At 41.7% G+C, this 24,245-nt stretch overlaps 3 protein-coding genes across 3 annotated transcripts; 1 reads left to right on the top strand and 2 right to left on the bottom strand.

Moving 5' to 3' along the window:
• Positions 1-141: 141 nt before the first annotated feature.
• Positions 142-9,870, bottom strand: brk1 (BRICK1 subunit of SCAR/WAVE actin nucleating complex). Its single transcript, XM_034166360.1, has 3 exons — positions 9,703-9,870; positions 5,596-5,678; positions 142-651 (listed from the first exon to the last, which is right to left on the bottom strand). Exons 1-3 carry the CDS (start codon positions 9,818-9,820, stop codon positions 625-627), a joined length of 228 nt encoding a protein of 75 aa, XP_034022251.1. The 5' UTR covers positions 9,821-9,870; the 3' UTR covers positions 142-624.
• Positions 9,871-11,992: 2,122 nt separating this feature from the next.
• gpx1a (glutathione peroxidase 1a) lies at positions 11,993-17,991 on the bottom strand. The gene is made up of 2 exons (XM_034166358.1): positions 17,712-17,991; positions 11,993-12,412 (listed from the first exon to the last, which is right to left on the bottom strand). Exons 1-2 carry the CDS (start codon positions 17,943-17,945, stop codon positions 12,062-12,064), a joined length of 585 nt encoding a protein of 194 aa, XP_034022249.1. The 5' UTR covers positions 17,946-17,991; the 3' UTR covers positions 11,993-12,061.
• A 4,080-nt stretch (positions 17,992-22,071) lies between these two features.
• On the top strand, positions 22,072-22,931 carry LOC117506767 (beta-2-microglobulin-like). The gene is given in 2 exon segments (XM_034166361.1): positions 22,072-22,246; positions 22,249-22,931. Coding segments are annotated over 2 exon segments (348 nt in total). The 3' UTR covers positions 22,422-22,931.
• Positions 22,932-24,245: the final 1,314 nt, after the last annotated feature.

The raw sequence follows: 24,245 nt of genomic DNA on the forward strand, positions 1-24,245 counted from the left end.
GATGGCAGGAAGGTATATAGGTGGAAACCACCTCCACCACATAAAAAGCAAACCAAAACACCACTTAAAAGGAAAATGTTTTTAAATAAACCTTTTTTAAAACCATTTTTTTTTAAATGAGATACTGTTAGACACAAAAAGTCCTTGTTTATGGTTTATTACAATATTTATATCCCAAAACATCACTAAACAGTTCACTGTACAGCAACTCCTTAAAGAGCATACAATTACTTACTTTTTCAGTATGGCACACAGGAATGTTCCCCTTTCTTTCATATCCCATTCCATTAATGACAACACGGAAGATCAACAAATTGAGCTGGAATCAGATCCATAATTTAAGTTGACATATATATATTGTTTTAAAACATATGGAAGTTATTCTGATTTATCATTTATTACCTTTGAATCAGTGATACCCAAGACAGACGAATAATACCTTCATGTTTTGCTATTTTTAAGATATATACACAAGATAAAATAACACAAATCTCAGCCATATAACACAAGAATAAGCGACACGGTGCCCCAAAATGAGGTGTATTCCATCACTCTTCTTTCATTCCTTTCAGATGGAGGACAGATAGGTGGATTCGTCATGCTACACATTTCCGTTGAAGGCCTCTAGGTCAAAGTCTCTCCTTTTGTCACCTGTAATGACACACAAACAAACATTACTTAAATTTACAATACTCACAAAGAAAAGGCAACATTCAGATTACTGCTGTGTACACAATTTATAGATTGTTTTGGTTGCAATCTTTTTGCTGTGACTCATGATGAAATTAGAATGTGCTTATCAGACATTTGTAAAATGAAAAATGCTTCATTTTTGTGCCATTATAAACCTTCACGATACGAAATACATTTCAAATTTCCATTTTCTGTTAAATGCAGTGTCAAATGTCAAACCCTTGAAATAATTAGATCTGAAAAGTAACAAAAATCCACTTTTTTTTTTTGCCATTACACAGTGATGGTGTCCAGTCGGTTGAAATTAACATCTGTTTTGATCTCAGGTTACTGCTGCTCATGTCATCCTGACACCTGAACCAGTCAGGTTTAAGAAATTTAAATCAGCACGCACTGTGTACTGATCAATGCTAACCGTATCTACAGAGGACGAGCTCATTAGTCCAGTAATATTAGGTCACTGTTGGCCAAGGTTGGAAAAAATGAGTAGAAAGCTGAAAATGGCTGGATGCAACCCTTTAACCATCCTAATCAACATACTGAAAATCCCTGTAATTACTGACTATGATGTAATTCAACATGATGACATCATATCATGCTGTCATAAATGAGGCCATGACATTATGATCTCATGCTCTTCTGTTTATTTACATTTACGTCAATGTTCCAGAGTACTGTATGGCTGTTTAATAAAAAAGTAATCAAACATATACCTTTGTATACTAAATTATTTATCAGGCCTCACATGTCACACCCTTTTAATGCACTTCACCAGCTCAGTACATACACACACATCATATCGGGTTTTAAGCAGCACATTATAGGGTTCATATAGATTTGCGGTCGGGTGTTGGGGATGGGTTTGCAGGGCAGTCTGTGGTGCAGCTGTGCACTGCAGCCTCCCACAGCGATCTCCATCTGCCACTCCTGCACTACCATTTTAATGCACACACTTCATTTCTACACATTTAGTCAACACATTCACTAATTTAGAGTCAGGGTCACTAGGCGATGGTGGGTTTGCAGGGCAGACTGTGGTGCAGCGATGTGCCATGGCCTCCCACGGCAGTCTGCCACCTGCCTTCTTTTAATGCAACACTTTCTCTAGGGAGTCACACACAGCAGGGGAGATTAATTATAACAACTATGGTGGGGTTGGTAGGTAGGGTGAGTGTGGCATGTGGGGTTGGCCCCGGGTGGCTGGGGATGTTTGGAGCCTGGAAGGGGGGGGTGTCCTGCTGGCTGTGCTGGGGAAGTCTTGGGTGTTGGGGGAGCCTCATGTGCTTCCTGGCCCAGGGGATTGGGTCTCACCTCTTGTCTGGGGGCTGGACCACACCCTCATTTGGCTCGGTGGCCCCTGCCTGTGCTTTGTGTTCGATTGCAATGGCTCCTTTGCCACCCCCTCCCCTGGTCACCGCTTGTTCCTCCTGTTGGGGGCCGTGGTCCGGGTGGTATGGTTCTGGGGCCCCCCCTTTTGTGGGCCAATGCCGGGGAGGGTGGGGTGGGGGGGTGTTCCTGTGCAGCCGCGCTGTTCCCCAGGTGGTTTTTCAGGCTGCCCTGGTGGCACTGGGGCTGCCCTTCCTGGCCCCTGCGCCCTTCTTCTATTGGTTTCTCCTAGGGTCCTGCATCCTGGACCCATTTCCGTCATTACTTGTGGTCGGCCATATGGCTTCTGACGTGCTGGAGTGGTCCATGTCATATGGTAAAGTTCTGTACTTTTGTCTTGGCCCAACACACCAGCCACAGTAGTGATCGGATATTTAGCTGTGATCTGTGTCTCTGCGTGTGGATGGTTGTGTGTTTGTGGCCATCACCACAATTCAGTTTTGGGTGCTCTCAAGGGGATCAAGAATCTGGTGTCCTACAAGCCCTGGCAAAAATTATGGAATCACCGGCCTCGGAGGATGTTCATTCAGTTGTTTAATTTTGTAGAAAAAAAGCAGATCACAGACATGACACAAAACTAAAGTCATTTCAAATGGCAACTTTCTGGCTTTAAGAAACACTATAAGAAATCAGGAAAAAAAATTGTGGCAGTCAGTAACGGTTACTTTTTTAGACCAAGCAGAGGGAAGAAAATATGGACTCACTCAATTCTGAGGAATAAATTATGGAATCACCCTGTAAATTTTCATCCCCAAAACTAACACCTGTATCAAATCAGATCTGCTCGTTAGTCTGCATCTAAAAAGGAGTGATCACACCTTGGAGAGCTGTTGCACCAAGTGGACTGACATGAATCATGGCTCCAACACGAGAGATGTCAACAGAAACAAAGGAGAGGATTATCAAACTCTTAAAAGAGGGTAAACCATCACGCAATGTTGCAAGATATGTTGGTTGTTCACAGTCAGCTGTGTCTAAACTCTGGACCAAATACAAACAACATGGGAAGATTGTTAAAGGCAAACATACTGGTAGACCCAGGAAGACATCAAAGTGTAAAGACAGAAAACTTAAAGCAATATGTCTCAAAAATCGAAAATGCACAACAAAACAAATGAGGAACGAATGGGAGGAAACTGGAGTCAATGTCTGTGACCAAACTGTAAGAAACCACCTAAAGGAAATGGGATTTACATAGAGAAAAGCTAAACAAAAGCCATCATTAACACCTAAACAGAAAAAAACAAGGTTACAATGGGCTAAGGAAAAGCAATCGTGGACTGTGGATGACTGGATGAAAGTCATATTCAGTGATGAATCTTGAATCTGCATTGGGCAAGGTGATGATGCTGGAACTTTTGTTTGGTGCCGTTCCAATGAGATTTATAAAGATGACTGCCTAAAGGATGTTTGGGGAAGAAAATGGTCCATGACAAGGCTCCAACCTGCAAAGCTGATCTGGCAACAGCAATCAGAGAAAGTTGGAGCCAGATTGATGAAGAGTACTGTTTGTCACTCATTAAGTCCATGCCTCAGAGACTGCAAGCTGTTATAAAAGCCAGAGGTGGTGCAACAAAATACTAGTGATGTGTTGGAGCGTTCTTTTGTTTTTCATGAGTCCATAATTTTTTCCTCAGAATTGAGTGATTCCATATTTTTTTCCCTCTGCTTGGTCTAAAAAAGTAACCGTTACTGACTGCCACAATTTTTTTTTCCTGAACATCCTCCGAGGCCGGTGATTCCATAATTTTTGCCAGGGGTTGTAGATTAGGGTATGGATGCTCACTAATTAGACAACAGACTGTTGCTGTCACTACTTGTTCATGTGTGATTGTTTGTCCTGGTATGCCGTTATGCTTGGGGCCCCGTCTCCTCAGTGTCTCACTGCACAGTCATTGTCTTCACCACTTGTCTTTCGTTCTTCTCTGTCTTTGTGTTGTTTTGGTGGTCGGCCCTTCCTGATAGAAGTTGTCGGTTGGCTTTGAGTAAGATGGTGTAGACTGATTGGGAAGGGCAGATGGGGGTCTCTCACACACACACACACACACACACACACACACACACACACACACACACACACACACACACACACACACACACACACACACACACACACACACACACACACACACACACACACACACACACACACACACACACACACACCACGTTTACTCACGCACTACATACCTTCTGTCTTGCAAGAATAAATTGCATATATGTGTATTAATGTACATAAATAGTTCTGCCAGTGTGGCATTTACCATTACTATATATGCAGACAGGGGGAAGGAAAAAAAACAAAAACCTATTTATCAGGATGACACTATTTTTCACGTAAGTATAAGCTATGACTTCATGACGTCACAACGGTGAAAGCTCAATGAGGACACACGGGGACTTTCTGTATGTCATCAAGGCTACTGAGGGGAGAGCGGACACCAATTTTCAGCTTTTTACTATTTTTCCCAGAACTTTATGCCCATTTTGACTGGACTACATCTATAATAACCTCAACTGCTTAAAACAGTGACATGTACAATATAATTAAGACTCCATTTACATCGTTAAAGTAAGCTCCTTCAGTTTGTCCCTTTCTCAGCACAGAGAGGTGGATCTGCATGTTGATTTGGCACAAGTTTTACACCGGACGCTCTTCTGGATGCAATTCCACATTACATGGAGAATGGGCAGGTGTGGTCTTGGATTGAGAACCTTCTGCTCTGAAAACTTACCGCATATTAGCCACGTTGCTCTTCTACATTTACATTGCTAACATAAAACAAACAAAACAAAAAAACATGGACATAATCTACACTGTGGATATGCAAATTGTGAAAAAAGACAAGACAAAGTCTTCCAAACAGCTAGCAGCGACAGCTAGCGGCCTAGCAACCGGAGCTCTTGAGTCTGAGCTTTTGCCTCAGTGACAACACACAAGCTGTCACTTAAAGTGGCCACACCCCTAATTATGCATAACTTTATGGCTTAAAATCCCTTAAACTAAACAGTTATATAAATCTGCACCCCATACAGTTCTCATGAAGGGGGAAACTAGGTATAGAGACCGACACAGCTTTTTGTACCAGGCTGTAAACATGTTTCTGTCTGCTCTAAAGTTGGACATTTTAACATTTGATTCAAAGGGAACGTGCTCTTTTCTAGAGCCGCAAGCGGCCAGTCAAGGAATTAGAACCTTTTCTTATTTCAGATATGCCTCATTTTCAACCACCAAAGTTTACTACTTGGTTGTTACTGACGGGGGGGGGGGGGGGGGGGGGTTGGACCCCTACAGCTCCTAGAGGAGAAGAACTTACAAGATGCAATACCCTGTTGAGTTAGGTGGGTGGACCTAGGAGTTTGAGATCAAAATATAATGTTAAAAAAAAAATATATATATTATGTGGTATATAAACAGACATCTCACAAAAAGATCAGATCTGTGAAAGCGTCACCATTTTGCTTATAATTCAAACACAGCCAAAGACTTCAATTACTAGTTGGCAGCATACTTACTCTTGCCTCAATGTATTCAATCCTCCTCTCCAGCGCTGTGAGCTTCTCATTGAGGGTGGCCAAACGGGACCGACAGGACATATCTGAGAGTAACACATAAATAAATATTTAATATATCTTTACAATTTAAATACACTCAACAAAAATATAAACGCAATACTTTTGGTTTTGCTCCCATTTTGTATGAGATGAACTCAAAGATCTAAAACTTTTTCCACATACACAATATCACCATTTCCCTCAAATATTGTTCACAAACCAGTCTAAATCTGTGATAGTGAGCACTTCTCCTTTGCTGAGATAACCCATCCCACCTCACAGGTGTGCCATATCAAGATGCTGATTAGACACCATGATTAGTGCACAGGTGTGCCTTAGACTGCCCACAATAAAAGGCCACTCTGAAAGGTGCAGTTTTGTTTTATTGGGGGGGGGATACCAGTCAGTATCTGGTGTGACCACCATTTGCCTCATGCAGTGCAACACATCTCCTTCGCATCATCCGTGAAGAGAACACCTCTCCAACGTGCCAAACGCCAGCGAATGTGAGCATTTGCCCACTCAAGTCGGTTACGACGATGAACTGGAGTCAGGTCGAGACCCCGATGAGCATGCAGATGAGCTTCCCTGAGACGGTTTCTGACAGTTTGTGCAGAAATTCTTTGGTCATGCAAACCGATTGTTTCAGCAGCTGTCCGAGTGGCTGGTCTCAGACGATCTTGGAGGTGAACATGCTGGATGTGGAGGTCCTGGGCTGGTGTGGTTACACATGGTCTGCGGTTGTGAGGCTGGTTGGATGTACTGCCAAATTCTCTGAAACGCCTTTGGAGACGGCTTATGGTAGAGAAATGAACATTCAATACACGAGCAACAGCTCTGGTTGACATTCCTGCTGTCAGCATGCCAATTGCACGCTCCCTCAAATCTTGCGACATCTGTGGCATTGTGCTGTGTGATAAAACTGCACCTTTCAGAGTGGCCTTTTATTGTGGGCAGTCTAAGGCACACCTGTGCACTAATCATGGTATCTAATCAGCATCTTGATATGGCACACCTGTGAGGTGGGATGGATTATCTCAGCAAAGGAGAAGTGCTCACTATCACAGATTTAGACTGGTTTGTGGACAATATTTGAGGGAAATGGTGATATTGTGTATGTGGAAAAAGTTTTAGATCTTTGAGTTCATCTCATACAAAATGGGAGCAAAACCAAAAGTGTTGCATTTATATTTTTGTTGAGTGTATGTTTTTGAATTCAATCACGTTTACCTTATGCACTGTTTTGTCCACTTATGCTTTCAGATCAGATGCTAATTGCACTTTACTGTATGAGTTCTTGTTCAGCGATAATAACACTGAGCCTAAATTTAACATTCTGCATGTAGTATTAACTGTAAATCCTCCTCATAAACTGCAAATTATTTTAACACTTACATTTTTTTTGTTTGATTAAACATAACTGCAGATCTAGGGGTGGTGGCCAAGCAGTTAGTGTGCTTGTTTTCAGTGGGGAAGATTGACGGTTCAAATCCCACCGCTGCCCATTTCTCCATGTAATGTGGAGTTGCATCAGGAAGTGCATCTGGTGCAAAACGTGAGCCAAATCAACGAGCAGATCCAACGTGGATCTGCTGTGGCGACCCCGAGTGAAAACAAGGGAGCAGCCAAAGGGACTTACTATTCATAATTACGTATCTACAAATTAATTTCACTGGTCATAATTCTATGACAAGTTATAATGTTAAGTCTGTAAATACACACCTACTAGTGAGAACAATAATTCATTATTGCTAAATTTTTCATAAAATGAATCCATGTTTGTATGAATATGTACTGGACATACTTTTAACAATGATAAAAAGAAATCAAAGATGCTGCAAAATAATGAATAACTCCCAGAATTTATTATCAAGGACAGGACATTAATGGCTACAAAAAAGTCTTGGGTTACAACTCTTTAGCTTTAAAATTGATTTCTTGTGGATGAACTATCCTATGGCTTAAAAGTAACATTGTGTTGATCATGTTTCATTAATTATTTGCATATTATATCTGGAAGTGGCATTCACCAGCTCCAGCCCTGCCTCCCTTTGTTTGCACCACAGTGTCCAATTCATATAAACACAGCTGGTCTCCAAAATTTACCCTTTCATTGCAAATACCTTTCTTTCAAAAATCATTCCTTGCACTCTTTCCATCCACTCCACCCTGCCTGCACTTTCTTCTTCACCTCTCTACCACATGCTGCATTACTTTTAATAGGCCCCAAGTGTTTAAAATCATCTACTTTAGCCACCTCCATTCCTTGCAAACGCAACATTCCACTGTCCTCCTCCTCCTTCACAAATGTACTGACTTTCATTCCCCTTCTCTCCAGAGTGCATCTCCACCGATTTCTAGACGGCCTGCTCCACTGCCGACCCGCGCTGACCGACCCGCTCCACTTTCTAGGACGACCCGCTCCACTGTCTCAAGACGACCCGCTCTCCTTCTCAGTTGAAAAAAATCACTTATTTAATGATATAAATGTAGCAGGAATGACACTTACTAACCGACATGATTGAGTGAACATGGCATTGCGTGCTGCAGATGACGTTTTTATATAATTCGTTAACGTTTGTGTATATATAAGAAAACGGCAAATTTTGCTAATGCACTAATTTCTTCTTGGTGCTCAGATTATTTTTCGTTAGCAGCTGTTTCAAAAACCTTCTCAGCTGTTGTACATTTTGCGATAACTTTGTCCTTTCTCCCGTTTGCTATCGTTTTTGTCGCTCGACACCATTTAAGAAACATTTCAGATGATTACAGAGTGAATTTTAACTTATTTCTAGTCGTTTTCAACCTTTCCAGGTAACTAGCAGCGGCTTCAGAGGAAACTCGCTCCCCTTCCCAGGACGACTTGCTCCAATATCTAGGATGACTCGCTCCGGTCGTCCAGAAAACCGGAGCGTTGGCCAGCGCGGGTCGGCAGTGGAGCGGGTTGACCAGACACTTCTCCACCTCTCCAAGCTCATCTGAACCTGCTCCCTATTCATTGCAGGTCACAACTTTATCTGCAAACATTTCTATGGAGACTTTTGCTTGATCTCATCCCTCAACCTGTCCATCACCACTGCAATCAAAAAAGGGCTCAGAACTGATGCTTGGTGGAATCCCACCTCCACCTTAAACCACTCATTAATACTGCAGATCTCACTGCTGTCACTGTCCTTATAAATATCTTGCACCACCCTCACATACATCTCTGTCATGACATCTACAATACATCTACAACTGACAACATAATACAACATTTAAGACTTCATCAGCACTCAGAGCAAACATGGCATTCATAGTGCGCTTTACTGGCATGAAACCATATTGCTGATCGCAGATCTTGACCTCTCTCGTCATCCTAGCTTCCACTTCTTTCCCATAACTTCATGCTGACTGATCAACTTTACGCCTCCATAGTTGTCACAGTTCTGCACATCACCCTTATGCTTAAAAGTAGGTGTCAGCCATAGAGCGGTATATAAGTACAGCTCTGTGGTGCCAGCACACTTCTACTCACTTTCCAAAGTTTTACTGACCAACCTGGTTAAAAAGTCCACTGTCATCTCTCCTAAAAATTTGCCTTCTTGATACATCAAGTGGACAAACCACCTTTTTCTCCTCTCCATCCAAGCTGTCATCACTTCGTCCTTATTCACGTGTCTGACAAAAATACTGTCACCAAATAGAAAAAGGTGTTTTTTTTTTTTACATGACAAAGGTTGGGGACCACGATGAAAATAGGTCTGTGCTTTTTCGTGCCATCCTCGTATAATACTGTTATATCGTGTATTTTGACAAATCAAAGAACGAAGCATTTAGCAAATCAAATGTCCATTATTGAATGTCGAGACTTATTCTCATAACATATAACTCCATGTAAGATATGCTGTTTATCGTAGTCAATAACACGGCAATACAATACAAAAGAATTAAATTAAAGCTCGCTAACTGGGAGTGGCCGTCGGAAATGTATGCTAACGCTAGCTATAGCAGCATCAGTCAGTAGCCAACTAGCTAACCTAGTTAACGACTACTGTTCTATGTGGACCGTTCAAAGTCAGTTCTTACCAAATGAGTTCAAAAAATCTGCGATTTTTTTTATGCTGCTCGTTATCACTTCTATATACTCTCGGTTGGCCCAGTCTTGATGAATTTCTCGCTGCACTGGATCTTCCTGACCAGCCATGATGATGGAGTGACTACAGCTGCTAGCGTCCAGGCTAACTAGCTTTGTCTTCAACCAGGAAGGAAACGTGCTCCGCACATAAAGTCATAGTTTGGGGAAATACATACAATATACATTTATTGTAAAGCTCACGCATTATAGGAATTGATAGCCAACATTGGCATTACACTCTCACCATTGGAATTGTATACGTACTTTTAATATAATAGTGCAACACCCATATTATTTGTGATTAAGCGAAATTTAAATATATGACTCCGTGTGGCCTTCATATTTGATCAATTCTGTACGAAATGGAACCACTTTATCCATGACTAACGCACCCTTCCACCTGTCACACACAGTTACTGACAGTATAGTTAATTTACTAGCAGCTGCTGTTGACCTATATATATATATATATATATATTCAGTTTCCTGCATTGGAAAGAGTGTAGGAAATGGGCAGCAAATACATAAATGAGTGAGTGAGACCAACTTGAGGAAACAGCCATAATAATAAAAAGCAAACATCTTACATCTCATGTCATTAAATGAAAGAACAAACCTATTGCATCTAGTAACTTTGATGCATCAGATTGTTGGAAAGAGTAACTTTGTTTTGTCTATGTAATATCCCCTAGATGTACTGCCACCTGCTGTATATTTGTAGAAGTGCCTGCCTTCGCTAGTGAATTATCAACTTGCAGTTAGTGGATGCATTGTTTAAAATACAAACAGGTGTGGATACAACTCATGCAGTTTGTCTGAATACTGATCATTGGACACACTGTGTGCTCATGTTGAATGTTCCACCAACAACTGCAGCGTAAAATATGCCCACTGTAGGGTAAATTCTATACAAAATATACAACAGGGTGAAGCACTAGATAGAACGTGTGGCTGGGGATAGTGCCAAAACTTTTTGTGAGGTCTACAAATTAGTTGACACGAACTCAAAACACTGCTTGATCTGTTTCATTGTTCCAGAGTCTGTGTCAAAACATTACAAGCTGTGCTAAGTAATGGCAAATCAGCAAGTCATTGATTCAAAACAAGTGCTTGGAAATATCCAGTTGATTTATTGTTAAAAGAAAAGATGATTAACTCATACCAGTTTGTAAATTCAGACTGTACTGTATTTTTAAATATTTTGGGGTAGATCTTGTCATTCAGAAGAAATTTAATTGGCACTTTGTTTAGTGCCGTGTGACTGAACACAAACACTGTCACAGACTCACCAACTGCATCCTGTTACTGTGTGGGCAAACTAAAAACACAAAACCACACAGTGTCATTGTTGAAAAGGTGAGTGTCTACCTCACTCAATGTAACCCAAAGTTTGAAGACAACCAGTTTTACAGTTAACCACTAACCTTAGCCTCCAGTCCATTTGGCGGCACTGCTGTCCACTGAGGCATTATGAGCAGATTGTCGACGAGGGGCCCATCCTATCGGACAGAACGTGGCTCCAATGTGCAGATCCCTGGAGTCTTCCCTGCCCTCCAGTGTGTCAAGGCCATTGCAATCTTACCAACATTTGGAGGTTCACGGTTTTAATATGCAATTATATATAATATTAGAATCTTACATCCATAATCAAGATGACCAACATGAAAGCATTCTCAAAATAATGTAAAGCATCGTTAAATAACTACAATTTATTTATGCTACATTGGCTGGCTGAACCTATGAGTAAGTTGTGGGATTAAATGTTTTATTTGAGGTCTAATCAACAGTTTAAACTGACCTTTGGTTTTTAAATCAGCACCTTTTTTACATCATTATAACTAGCACTAAACTAAAAATAGATGCAACTGAAAACATGTTCAGAAACCACTGGCCACACATAATGCAAAATATTACATTAAAGAATGACTCCAGAAACCATCTTTGTATGCAGCTTCAATCAACTGAGTTTATTTAATTAGTTTTGCCATATGTATCAATTATACATAAAAGAGTGTTTATATATATATATATATATATATATATATATATATATATATATATATATATATATATATATATATAAAGCCTCTAAAGCATTTTTGAGATATGCTATACACTGTGGTGGAATCAGGCTTTTACAATAATATCAGTCACTCCCACACAAAAAATGGTTTCAAGGAATGTCTTCATGAAGTAAATAGGCTGAGAAACCATAATGTACCGCACAGAAAATGCCACAAAGGGTGGAAAAACAGAATCAAATACCAAAGATAAATGTGTGACTACTGATTTATTTTAATGGAGAAAGCTTTACTTGATCTTCTTGAGCATCTCTTTTATATCTGGCTCAATATCAATGGTGGGGAAGTTTCTGCTGTAGCGCTTGTAGGGTTCGCCATCATGACTGACAAGGAACTTCTCAAAATTCCATGAGATGTCATTCCTCCTGACAGGATTCCAAATGATGTACTTTGGATCATTCATAAGAGCCATGGAATCATCACTGGGGAATGGGAGCTTTTCCTTCAAATACTCAAATAAGGGATGGACATTATTTCCATTCACGTTCACCTTTTCAAAAAGCTGGAACTTTGGTTCAAAGCCACCTCCTGGACGGACATACTTGAGGGAATTTAGGATTTCTTCGTTCTTGCAGTTCTCCTGTTGTAAAAATAAATGAATAATAATAATAATAATAAAAAAAAAAACGCAAACACACGATAAACTATTAACTATATTATAGGTCATAACAGCATCACATGAAGCTGATTCAAGGTAACACCTAGATATATCTGAGATTTAGATGCCAATGATTGTACTATTACAGCAGGATGACAAATGACAAACCAGAATGTGTGTGATTCCACACAGCATGGCACCATTAAAGAGGTCATGTTTTTACCAAATGTGTTTTATTCTACCTTTTAGAGATAATACGAGGGCAGTCAATAAAGTAACGGTCCTTTTTATTTTTTTCAAGAACTATATGGATTTCATTCATATGTTTTTACATCAGACATGCTTGAACCCTCGTGCGCATGCGTGAGTTTTTCCACGCCTGTCGGTGACGTCATTCGCCTGTGAGCACTCCTTGTGGGAGGAGTCGTCCAGCCCCTCGTCGGAATTCCTGTCTGAGAAGTTGCTGAGAGACTGGCGCTTTGTTTGATCAAAATTTTTTCTAAACCTGTGAGACACATCGAAGTGGACACGGTTCGAAAAAATTAAGCTGGTTTTCAGTGAAAATTTTAACGGCTGATGAAAGATTTTGAGGTGATTCTGTCGCTTTAAGGACTTCCCACGGTGCGAGACGTCGCTCAGCGCTCTCAGCCGCCGTCGTCAGCCTGTTCAAGCTGAAAACCTCCACATTTCAGGTTCTATTGATCCAGGACGTCGTGAGAGAACAGAGAAGTTTCAGAAGAAGTCGGTTTCAGCATTTTATCCGGATATTCCACTGTTAAAGGAGATTTTTTTAATGAAAGACGTGCGGACGGGTCCGCGCGTCGGGACACAGCCGCCGCGACGCTCCGCCACAGGAAAAACACTTCTGTTGAAAGCCTTAAGGACAAGTTGGAACATGTCCTGCCTGTTAAACAATTTCTCATATACTCACTCCACTGAAAGCCATCAAAAGCCGCCTGGATTTTACAAATGGTTATCAACACGGAGGTGTTTTTCCTGTGCCGCCGCACCGCGTCGGCTGCGTCCCGACGCACGGACCCGCCCGCACGGACCCGCCCGCACGTCTTTCATTAAAAAAATCTCCTTTAACAGTGGAATATCCGGATAAAATGCTGAAACCGACTTCTTCTGAAACTTCTCTGTTCTCTCACGACGTCCTGGATCAATAGAGCCTGAAATGTGGAGGTTTTCAGCTTGAACAGGCTGACGACGGCGGCTGAGAGCGCTGAGCGACGTCTCGCACCGTGCAAAGTCCTTAAAGCGACAGAATCACCTCAAAATCTCTCATCAGCCGTTAAAATTTTCACTGAAAACCAGCTTAATTTTTCGAACCGTGTCCACTTCGATGTGTCTCACAGGTTTAGAAAAAATTTTGATCAAACAACGCGCCAGTCTCTCAGCAACTTCTCAGACAAAGGAATTCCGACGAGGGGCTGGACGACTCCTCCCACAAGGAGTGCTCACAGGCGAATGACGTCACCGACAGGCGTGGAAAAACTCACGCATGCGCACGAGGGTTCAAGCATGTCTGACGTAAAAACATATGAATGAAATCCATATAGTTTTTGAAAAAAATAAAAAGGACTGTTACTTTATTGACAGCCCTCGTATGTTTGGCATTTCACACTCTCAGTCCCATGAGTCCATGTCTATGCATGTAGATTGTATACCATGCTCACGTATAATTTAAGCCTGCTACACTTCGTTTTAGAGTACTGTTATATGTGTCACAGATGCCATATCAGCCTCTTGGTGCCCTTTTGCGAAACATACGCACAGTTGTTGGGAGAAAGATGCTCCCACACGCATAAACACCCCCGTCATATTAAAACATGGGTCTGAATGCCGGACTCACATTTTATGATTGCTTGGTTTGTGAGAAACCTTGTTTAGAAAAATTTGTTTAGGAAGGAATGAATGAGTACACAGGGCAGCCATTATGTAGGTACGCGCGTATGACCTAAATATGGCATCCACTGCTGTGGATGTATCAGCTGTACATGGTCTGAGAGACTTTCGAGGTAGTAGTGCTGAGTTTGCATTTCGTGGAATGTGTTTATTTTTTGACAATTGGGAATCCCCCTATTTGATAATGTAGTTGAAATCCCCCTGCAACCTTATTTTCGAACGGCATTCCTGACGAGTAGAAGTTAGGAAATTCCGTGATTGAAAAATTGCATCGAAAAAGTTGAAGAAATTCACCTTGAAGGCGAGTAAGATCTGTTTTCAAATCATATAGAACATTTCATTCATGTAACTACATACCTTTCTGCGAAGTTTGGCGGTGATCGAAGCATTCACATGCATATTTTTATGATCCGCAAAAACGATGTTGAGTCGGCAAGATGGCGGACATGGCAAAACTGACGCTTTTTTTTTTTTAGCTTGGAAACTATGATGAGATAATAATTAGGTTTGACAGAGTACCATCATTTTGAAACGTAAACAATGAGACACCGGTCACGGCTTTCTGGTGTTTGTCCCTTAAAGCACACAGACGTAAATTACCAAGATCTTCCCACCTTCAAATGCTCATAACTTTCTTCATATCTGACAAAGAATAAATATTTAAACACCATTTGAAGGTCTCTACAAGCTCTTTTGCAACCACCATTTATGTTACAATTCCTTTAGCTTTAATTTTTTTTTTTTTGTCATGTACCTACATTATGGGAGTTAGAAAAAAAAACACATGTTCAAAGTAGATAAGAAACAGTGCTAGGAACCTACTTTGCACTGGTTGACACCTTAGTGATATGCCAACATCTGAAGAAATAACTTGGTGTACTCCAAAAACACAGACCCTATACTGACCACAGCTATACGGGTCTGAGCACACCTGATTCCATCAGATCTCAGAAGAGAAGCAGAGTATAGGTACAGATTAGTACTAAACTGGGAACATCAGGAGCTGTGAGCAGGTTTCTCCATGTAGAACTGGAGCTGCATTAGGAAAGGTATCCAGTCCAAATCCTAACCCAGATCTGTACCAGATTTGTTATGGGCAACCAGGTCATCCAAAAGACAAATATATATCTGTTCCCCATGTTTTGTGAACCTATTCCTGAATGGGACCTGGACCGTCTCGGAAGTGACTCCCAGAATTGCACAAAGCCACAGTTGACATTTACAGTACCGCACTAGTGGGAAAATAGTACCCTTAGAAATGTAATATTATCATATACGAGGGCTGTCAATAAAGTTACGGTCCTTTTTATTTTTTTCAAAAACTATATGGATTTCATTCATATGTTTTTACGTCAGACATGCTTGAACCCTCGTGCGCATGCGTGAGTTTTTCCACGCCTGTCGGTGACGTCATTCGCCTGTGAGCACTCCTTGTGGGAGGAGTCGTCCAGCCCCTCGTCGGAATTCCTTTGTCTGAGAAGTTGCTGAGAGACTGGCGCGTTGTTTGATCAGAATTTTTTCTAAACCTGTGAGACACATCGAAGTGGACACGGTTCGAAAAATTAAGCTGGTTTTCAGTGAAAATTTTAACAGCTGATGAGAGATTTTGAGGTGATTCTGTCGCTTTAAGGACTTTTCACGGTGTGAGACGTCGCGCAGCGCTCTCAGGTGGCGTCATCAGCCTGTTCAAGCTGAAAACCTCCACATTTCAGGCTCTATTGATCCAGGACGTCGTGAGAGAACAGAGAAGTTTCAGAAGAAGTCGGTTTCAGCATTTTATCCGGATATTCCACTGTTAAAGGAGATTTTTTTAATGAAAGACGTGCGGACGGGTCCGCGCGTCGGGACGCAGCCGACGCGGTGCGGCGGCACAGGAAAAACACCTCCGTGTTGATAACCATTTGTAAAATCCAGGCGGCTTTTGATGGCTTTCAGTGGAGTGAGTATATGAGAAATTGTTTAACAGGCAGGACATGTTCCAACTTGTCCTTAAGGCTTTCAACAGAGGTGTTTTTCCTGTGGCGGAGCGTCGCGGCGGCTGCGTCCCGACGCGCGGACCCGTCCGCACGTCTTTCATTAAAAAAATCTCCTTTAACAGTGGAATATCCGGATAAAATGCTGAAACCGACTTCTTCTGAAACTTCTCTGTTCTCTCACGACGTCCTGGATCAATAGAGCCTGAAATGTGGAGGTTTTCAGCTTGAACAGGCTGACGACGCCGCCTGAGAGCGCAGCGCGACGTCTCGCACCGTGAAAAGTCCTTAAAGCGACAGAATCACCTCAAAATCTCTCATCAGCCGTTAAAATTTTCACTGAAAACCAGCTTAATTTTTCGAACCGTGTCCACTTCGATGTGTCTCACAGGTTTAGAAAAAACTTTGATCAAACAACGCGCCAGTCTCTCAGCAACTTCTCAGACAAAGGAATTCCGACGAGGGGCTGGACGACTCCTCCCACAAGGAGTGCTCACAGGCGAATGACGTCACCGACAGGCGTGGAAAAACTCACGCATGCGCACGAGGGTTCAAGCATGTCTGACGTAAAAACATATGAATGAAATCCATATAGTTTTTGAAAAAAATAAAAAGGACCATAACTTTATTGACAGCCCTCGTATGTTGTTAAGAAATCACCAAATGCAATAACGCATTTGTAACTACACTATGCAATGTCAAGGTTTTGAAAAACATGGTTTGAATTCATTTGGTGTTCCACAGGGACTGTATTGGTATTTCCTTTTTTAGCAATTTGTGGACAAAATGATTTCTCATTGTCAAAGGTGAGTAGATCAAGAAGTGGATAGAATGATAATATTTTTTAAATGACTAAAGCCCTGGTCACACGGCACTAATGAAGGACACCGAAGGCATAATGAAACAAGAAATCTGGACTTTTGTTGACTTTCAGAGACACTGTTTAATCTTCGTCCAGCTTCGTTCCTGTAGCTGACGCTTCGTCAGAATTTTCAAACTACTGAAAAACGTGAATGAATCCTGAGGGCAACCTCAATTCGTCCGTATTCCATTTTTCTTTCTGTCTTCACGGTTCCTCATCGTTTGCCTAGTTCCCGTACTGTCAGTGTTCTGTTTGATTGTCGTCCAACTTCCCAAGTCTGACGTCTTGCACGAACACTGACGATATCTGAATGGATCCGACGAGCTGAACGTGACTCGTCCATGTGTGGGACAAAAAGTGGCAAGAATGTTTTATCAGTCATTGTAGTGAAGACAGACCTGTTGTCAAGACAACTAGCTCCCCAAGGTCGACTTGACTCCATGTTACAGTAAACACTAAGTGACCAAGCATGACAGAAATAGTTTATACTCATCCACCAATCAAATCAAATATTCTGCCCCTGGCAGCAGTACTATACCTGATATCCGAACTGGTTGCAGGGCACACCCAGAATAACGAGTCCCTGAGCGGAGTAGCGCGAGTGGAGCTCGTTCATCTGAGTGTAGTCCCTGGTGGTTGTTCCTCAGAGTGACGCCACATTTTCGATGAGAACAACTTTCCCCTTCAGAGCTGAGAAATTCAACGTTTCTCCGGACAGCAGCTTCGCTGTCAGGTCATAAAACCGTTTCACTTTTCCAGCAGCAGCAGCCATCGTGAAAGAGAATTCTGGAAGTACTTGACGGTCAAGGTTAAGGTTCAAGGTCCAACCCCCCAGAGGGCGGGTCACACTGAGGCAACGCCCACTCAGGAAATATACCGCTGTTTTTTTTTTGTTGTTGTTTGTTTTAAGTTTAACAATTACACAAAGTACAAAGGTATGCCAGGGGTCACCGAATAAAGAAAAACATAAAATAAATAAATATAAAACAGATAACCTATCAGCACTTAAAATAATTTAGAATATCAAGTCTTCACAGCTTTAGGGTTTGATGATTGAATTAGACTTTGTAATGTTGTAATTCAAGCAAGTAGAGTTTGAACAGGGGCTTTTTTCCCCTGAAAATTTACATTTATGAATATGAAATTTAGCAAATATAATTAAGAAATTTATGAGATAAAATTCTTTCTTATTAGAATTACATACATTATAGAAACCAAAGAGCACATCTGAGTACATTAGGAAATATACCACTGTGCTTAAAGAGCTCTGTGGATTTTTTATTAAAAATTATTATTTTTTTTTATTAAAGAGCTCTGCGGATTTTTATTTATTTATTGATTGATTTTTATTAAAGAGCTCTGTGGATTTTTATTTATTTATTTATTTATTTTTATTAAAGAGCTCTGTTTCGTTTCTGCGCGTTACTGTCGTCATCATGAAGTTTATTTCAAGGTGGAGCCGTGTGGCTTTTGCTCTCAGGAGGAGGAAACAACTGAACATCTGTTTTTCTCCTGTTCTGAAACAAAATCTTTTTGGAATGACGTTAAGAGGTGGATGGAAATCAAAATAGACAAAATACCGCAACTAAATTTGGAACAAATTCTTTATGGTATAGACAAAATGCCAAATTAGATAACGAGATTCTGTAATATTGTTATAATTATGGGTAAATACCACATACATAAAAGTAAATGGCAAAGTAGAAAACCATCCCTTCTGCTGTTTAAATTGAAATACAGTCATATTTTGCTTCCTTGTCACTTTTAAAAGACTCAAGTAAAGACACAAATGCTTTGTGAAAAATGTCTCCACCTATATGCTTTGACGAAGAAGAGGAGGAAAACGTTGCCACGAACAGCGGGAGAAGAAGAAAACTAGAAGGGTGGAAATGAGAGTAGGGACTTTGAATGTTGGTAGTATGACTGGTAAAGGGAGAGAGCTGGCTGATATGATGGAGAGGAGAAAGGTAGACATATTGTGTGTGCAAGAGACCAAGTGGAAGGGAAGTAAGAGCAGGATCATCGGCGGTGGGTACAAGTTGTTGTACCATGGTGAGGACAGGAAGAGAAATGGTGTTGGGGTCATTTTAAAGGAAGAGTATGTTAAAAGTGTGTTGGAGGTTAAGCGAGTGTCTGACAGGGTGATGAGTGTGAAGTTGGAAATTGAAGGGGTGATGATGAATATCATCAGTGCATATGCCCCACAGGTAGGTTGTGAGATGAAGGAGAAAGAAGAGTTCTGGAGTGTGTTAGATGAGGTGGTGGAGAGTGTGCCCAAGCATGAAAGAGTGGTGATAGGAGCAGACTTCAATAGGCATGTTGGTGAAGGGAACAGAGGTGATGAGGAAGTAATGGGTAGATATGGTATCAAGGATAGGAATGGGGAAGGACAGATGGTAGTTGATTTTGCGAAAAGGATGGAAATGGCTGTGGTGAATACCTACTTTAAGAAAAGGGAGGAGCACAGGGTAACATATAAGAGTGGAGGAAGGTGCACACAGGTGGACTACATTCTTTATAGGAGATGCAAGCTAAAAGAAATCACAGACTGTAAGATAGTAGCAGGAGAGAGTGTCACTAGACAGCACAGGATGGTTGTTTGTAGGATGACTTTAGAGGTAAAGAAGAAGAAGAGAGTGAGAGCTCAACAAAGGATCAGATGGTGGAAGCTGAAGGAGGAAGACTGTTGTGTGAAATTTAGCGAGCAGGTGAGAGAAGCACTGGTTGGAGGGGAAGCAATTTTGGACAACTGGAAAAGTACTGCAGATGTGGTGAGGGAGACAGCTAGGACAGTACTGGGTATGACATCTGGACAGTGGAAGGAAGACAAGGAGACTTGGTGGTGGAATGAAGAGTTCCAGGAAAGCTTAAGGAGAAAAAGGTTGGCGAAAAAGTTTTGGGATAGTCGGAGAGATGAACAAAGTAGACAGGAGTACAAGGAGATGCGGCGTAAGGTGAAAAGAGAAGTGGCAAAAGCAAAGGAAAAGGCATATTGCGAGCTGTACAAGAAGTTGAATAGTAAGGAAGGAGAAAAGGACTTGTACCGATTGGCCAGACAAAGGGACAGAGCTGGAAAGGATGTGCAGCAGGTTAGGGTGGTAAAAGATGCACATGGTAATGTGCTGACAAGTGAGGAGTATGTGCTGAGAAGGTGGAGGGAATATTTTGAGGAGTTGATGAATAAAGAAAATGAGCAAGAGAAAAGGCTGGATGATGTGGTGAGAGTAAATCAGGAAGTACAAGAGATTAACGAGGAAGAAGTGAGGGCTGCTATGAAGAGGATGAAGAGTGGAAAGGCAGTCGGTCCAGATGACATTCCAGTGGAGGCATGGAAATGTCTAGGAGAGATGGCAGTAGAGTTTCTAACCAGATTGTTTAATAAAATCTTGGAAAGTGAGAGCATGCCTGAGGAGTGGAGACGAAGTGTGCTGGTTCCTGTTTTCAAGAACAAGGGTGATGTGCAGAGCTGCAGTAACTACAGAGGCATAAAGCTGATCAGCCACAGCATGAAGTTATGGGAAAGAGTAGTAGAAGCTAGGCTTAGAAAACAGGTGAAGATCTGTGAGCACTACAGATGCAATGTTTGCTCTGAGAATACTGTTGGAAAAGTACAGAGAAGGACAGAAAGAGTTACATTGTGTGTTTGTGGACTTAGAAAAAGCTTATGATAGGGTGCCAAGAGAAGAGTTGTGGTATTGTATGAGGAAGTCTGGAGTGGCAGAGAAGTATGTTAGGGTAGTGCAGGACATGTACAAGAATAGTGTGACAGCGGTGAGATACGCAGTCGGAATGACAGACTCATTCAAGGTGGAAGTGGGATTACACCAAGGATCAGCTCTGAGTCCTTTCTTGTTTGCAGTGGTGATGGACAGGTTGACGGATGAGATCAGACAGGAGTCCCCATGGACTATGATGTTTGCAGATGACATTGTGATCTGTAGTGAGAGTAGAGAGCAAGTTGAGTCTAGTCTGGAGAGGTGGAGATATGCTTTGGAGAGAAGGGGAATGAAAGTCAGTAGAAGCAAGACTGAGTACATGTGTGTGAATGAGAGGGAGCACAGTGGAATAGTGCAGTTACAAGGAGTAGAAGTGGTGAAAGTAGATGAGTTTAAATATTTGGGGTCAACTGTTCAAAGTAATGGAGAGTGTGGTAGAGAGGTGAAGAAGAGAGTGCAGGCAGGGTGCAGTGGGTGGAGAAAGGTGGCAGGAGTGATTTGTGACCGAAGAATATCAGCAAGGGTGAAGGGGAAAGTTTACAAAACAGTAGTGAGACCAGCTATGTTGTATGGTTTAGAGACAGTGGCACTAACAAAAAGACAGGAGGTAGAGCTGGAGGTGGCAGAGCTGAAGATGTTGAGATTCTCTTTGGGAGTGACAAGAATGGACAAGATTAGGAATGAACATATCAGAGGGACAGCTCAGGTGCGATGGTTTGGAGACAAAGTCAGAGAGGCGAGATTGAGATGGTTTGGACATGTGCAGAGGAGGGACCCAGGGTATATAGGGAAAAGGATGCTGAGGATGGAGCCACCAGGCAGGAGGAGAAGAGGGAGACCAAAGAGGAGGTTCATGGATGTGCTGAGAGAGGACATGCAGGTGGTTGGTGTGACAGAGGAAGATACAGAGGACAGGGTGAGATGGAAACGATTGATCTGCTGTGGCGACCCCTAACGGGAACAGCCGAAAGACAAAGAAGAAGAAGAAGTTAATTATTATGAACTTGCAATGAATGTAAATGGCTTATGCGAAAGAAATACCTTGTAAATACTTTCCTATGTATTTTTACCTTTTGTTTTCTACCTTTTATATGTATGTTACTGGACACTGTTGTGAAATGTTCAAATGTGCTTATCTCCCAACGAAAGTTTTGTACATTACATTGTAAAAAAAATAAAATCATGAAGTTTATTGTTGTAACAGCTGTGGTCGTCGCACTTTGGTGCTCAACAGAGTCCAAAATAGCCCCAGCTAAGGTTCAGGTGTACAGCCGTTACCCCGGAAAGTTTGGGCAGGCCAACATCCTGATGTGTTATGTGTCCGGGTTCCACCCACCGAACATCCAGATCCAGCTGCTGAGGACGGCGAGGAAATCCCCAACGCCGTGCAGACCGACCTGTCCTTCAGGGAGGGCTGGTACTTTCATCTGATGAAGAATGTGGCCTTCAGGCCCATGAAGGACGAGGTGTATCTATGCCGGGCCACTCATCACGGCCTGCCCAAAGACTATGCCTGGCAAATAAACATGTAACTCAGTATGGACTCGGTTTTGATGATATCACATCTGTTGACCTCTTTGATCACAGCCATCTGATGATTTGGGAATTCTTTTGGTTTATTTTTTCCCACATTGACCATAACAATCAGTTTTTATCACACCTTCTGGGGTTAGCAGTGTGTGGATGCGTTTATTGAACATCTCAGTTTTTCTCCGAATTATTCTTTACTATAGGTCTGTTTTTTTAAGCTCTATGTGTATTTTAATTGCATATGAAAATTTTCCTCCTTTTGGGTTACAAGATTTTAACATAAATAGATTAACTTAATGTGAGGTACATGTGTGAAAAATGAATGACAGTTATGGAAAAGTACAATTAAACTCAAGGTGTCTGTTTTACACATTAATCGTCAATAAATTCAAATGGATGAGAAACGGTTTGTTAAATTATGCATCATATTAAGTGTATTAGTTTGCTTTTCTTAAAACTTGAATCCAAATGGATAGAAAACTTAAATGTAATCAAAATGCATACAGCTTAAATATTACATGATATTTTTTTGAGTGATTTAAATAGGAAATTGTTTATATTTTTTCTAAACATTTTTTCCTATTAACTTAAAGCAGTGATATCCTGATTGACAGCAAAATAAGAACTGCATAAGATCTTTGGGGCAAGAGTACTGTGGGTGTGTCTCAAAGGCACGACCTTCTATGGGCGTGTCTGTCAGAGAGGAGACAGGTGTCTGTGGGCGTGTCTGTCAGAGAGCAGGCAGGTGTCTGTGGGCGTGTCTGTCAGAGAGCAGGCAGGTGTCTGTGGGCGTGTCTGTCAGAGAGGAGACAGGTGTCTGTGGGAGTGTCTGTCAGAGAGGAGACAGGTGTCTGTGGGCGTGTCTGTCAGAGAGCAGGCAGGTGTCTGTGGGCGTGTCTGTCAGAGAGGAGACAGGTGTCTGTGGGAGTGTCTGTCAGAGAGGAGACAGGTGTCTGTGGGCGTGTCTGTCAGAGAGCAGGCAGGTGTCTGTGGGCGTGTCTGTCAGAGAGCAGGCAGGTGTCTGTGGGCGTGTCTGTCAGAGAGGAGACAGGTGTCTGTGGGAGTGTCTGTCAGAGAGCAGGCAGGGGTTTGTGGGCGTCTCCTCAAAATAGATGGCCTTCTATGGGTGTGTCCCAGTAGGCAGATTGACATGCATTTGTCACAGACGTCTAAAACGAGCTGTTTGTAGTGTACTTTTATTTTTCTGTTTTCTACGGCTACCTTGAGAAAGTTTGAAATCAAACACTAAACGTGTTTAACAAAAAAGATAAAACAGCTTTTGTCTAATATGATTGCAATTGCTGAACCAAGTGGTTGTTCTTTTAAATGTGAAATTGTGGATTTATTCAGTTAAATAAATTTCTGTTAAAAAAAGAGCTCTGTGAAGCTGACCTCCATCCACGTGCTTCGTTTGTGCAGATTTGTGCCGTTAAAATTTTCATTTGTGCTCCTATGGTTTTTGAGATATTAAAAATTATTTTTTAGGTCATTCAAAGGTCACCATCCCCCCAGCTTGCTCCAAAATGAACCAAACTGGTCTATATTTTTAGTGCTCCGTTTGTGCTGATTTGTGCCGTTAAACTTTTCGTTTGTGATGCTTTAGTTTCTGACATATTAGCAGTTTTATTTTTGAGTGATGACGTCATTAGTTTGGGGGAAATGATGGTCTAGTGGTTAAGGCATTGGGCTTGAGACCAGAAGATCCTTGGTTCAAATCCCAGCCTGACTGGAAAATCACTAAGAGCCCTTGGGCAAGGTCCTTAATCCCCTAGTTTCTCTGTGTGTATATGGCAGCACCCTCACATCAGGGTGAATGTGAGGCATTA

Source organism: Thalassophryne amazonica, chromosome 3 (genome assembly GCF_902500255.1).
Source record: "Thalassophryne amazonica chromosome 3, fThaAma1.1, whole genome shotgun sequence".
Classification (NCBI taxonomy): Eukaryota; Metazoa; Chordata; class Actinopteri; order Batrachoidiformes; family Batrachoididae; genus Thalassophryne; species Thalassophryne amazonica.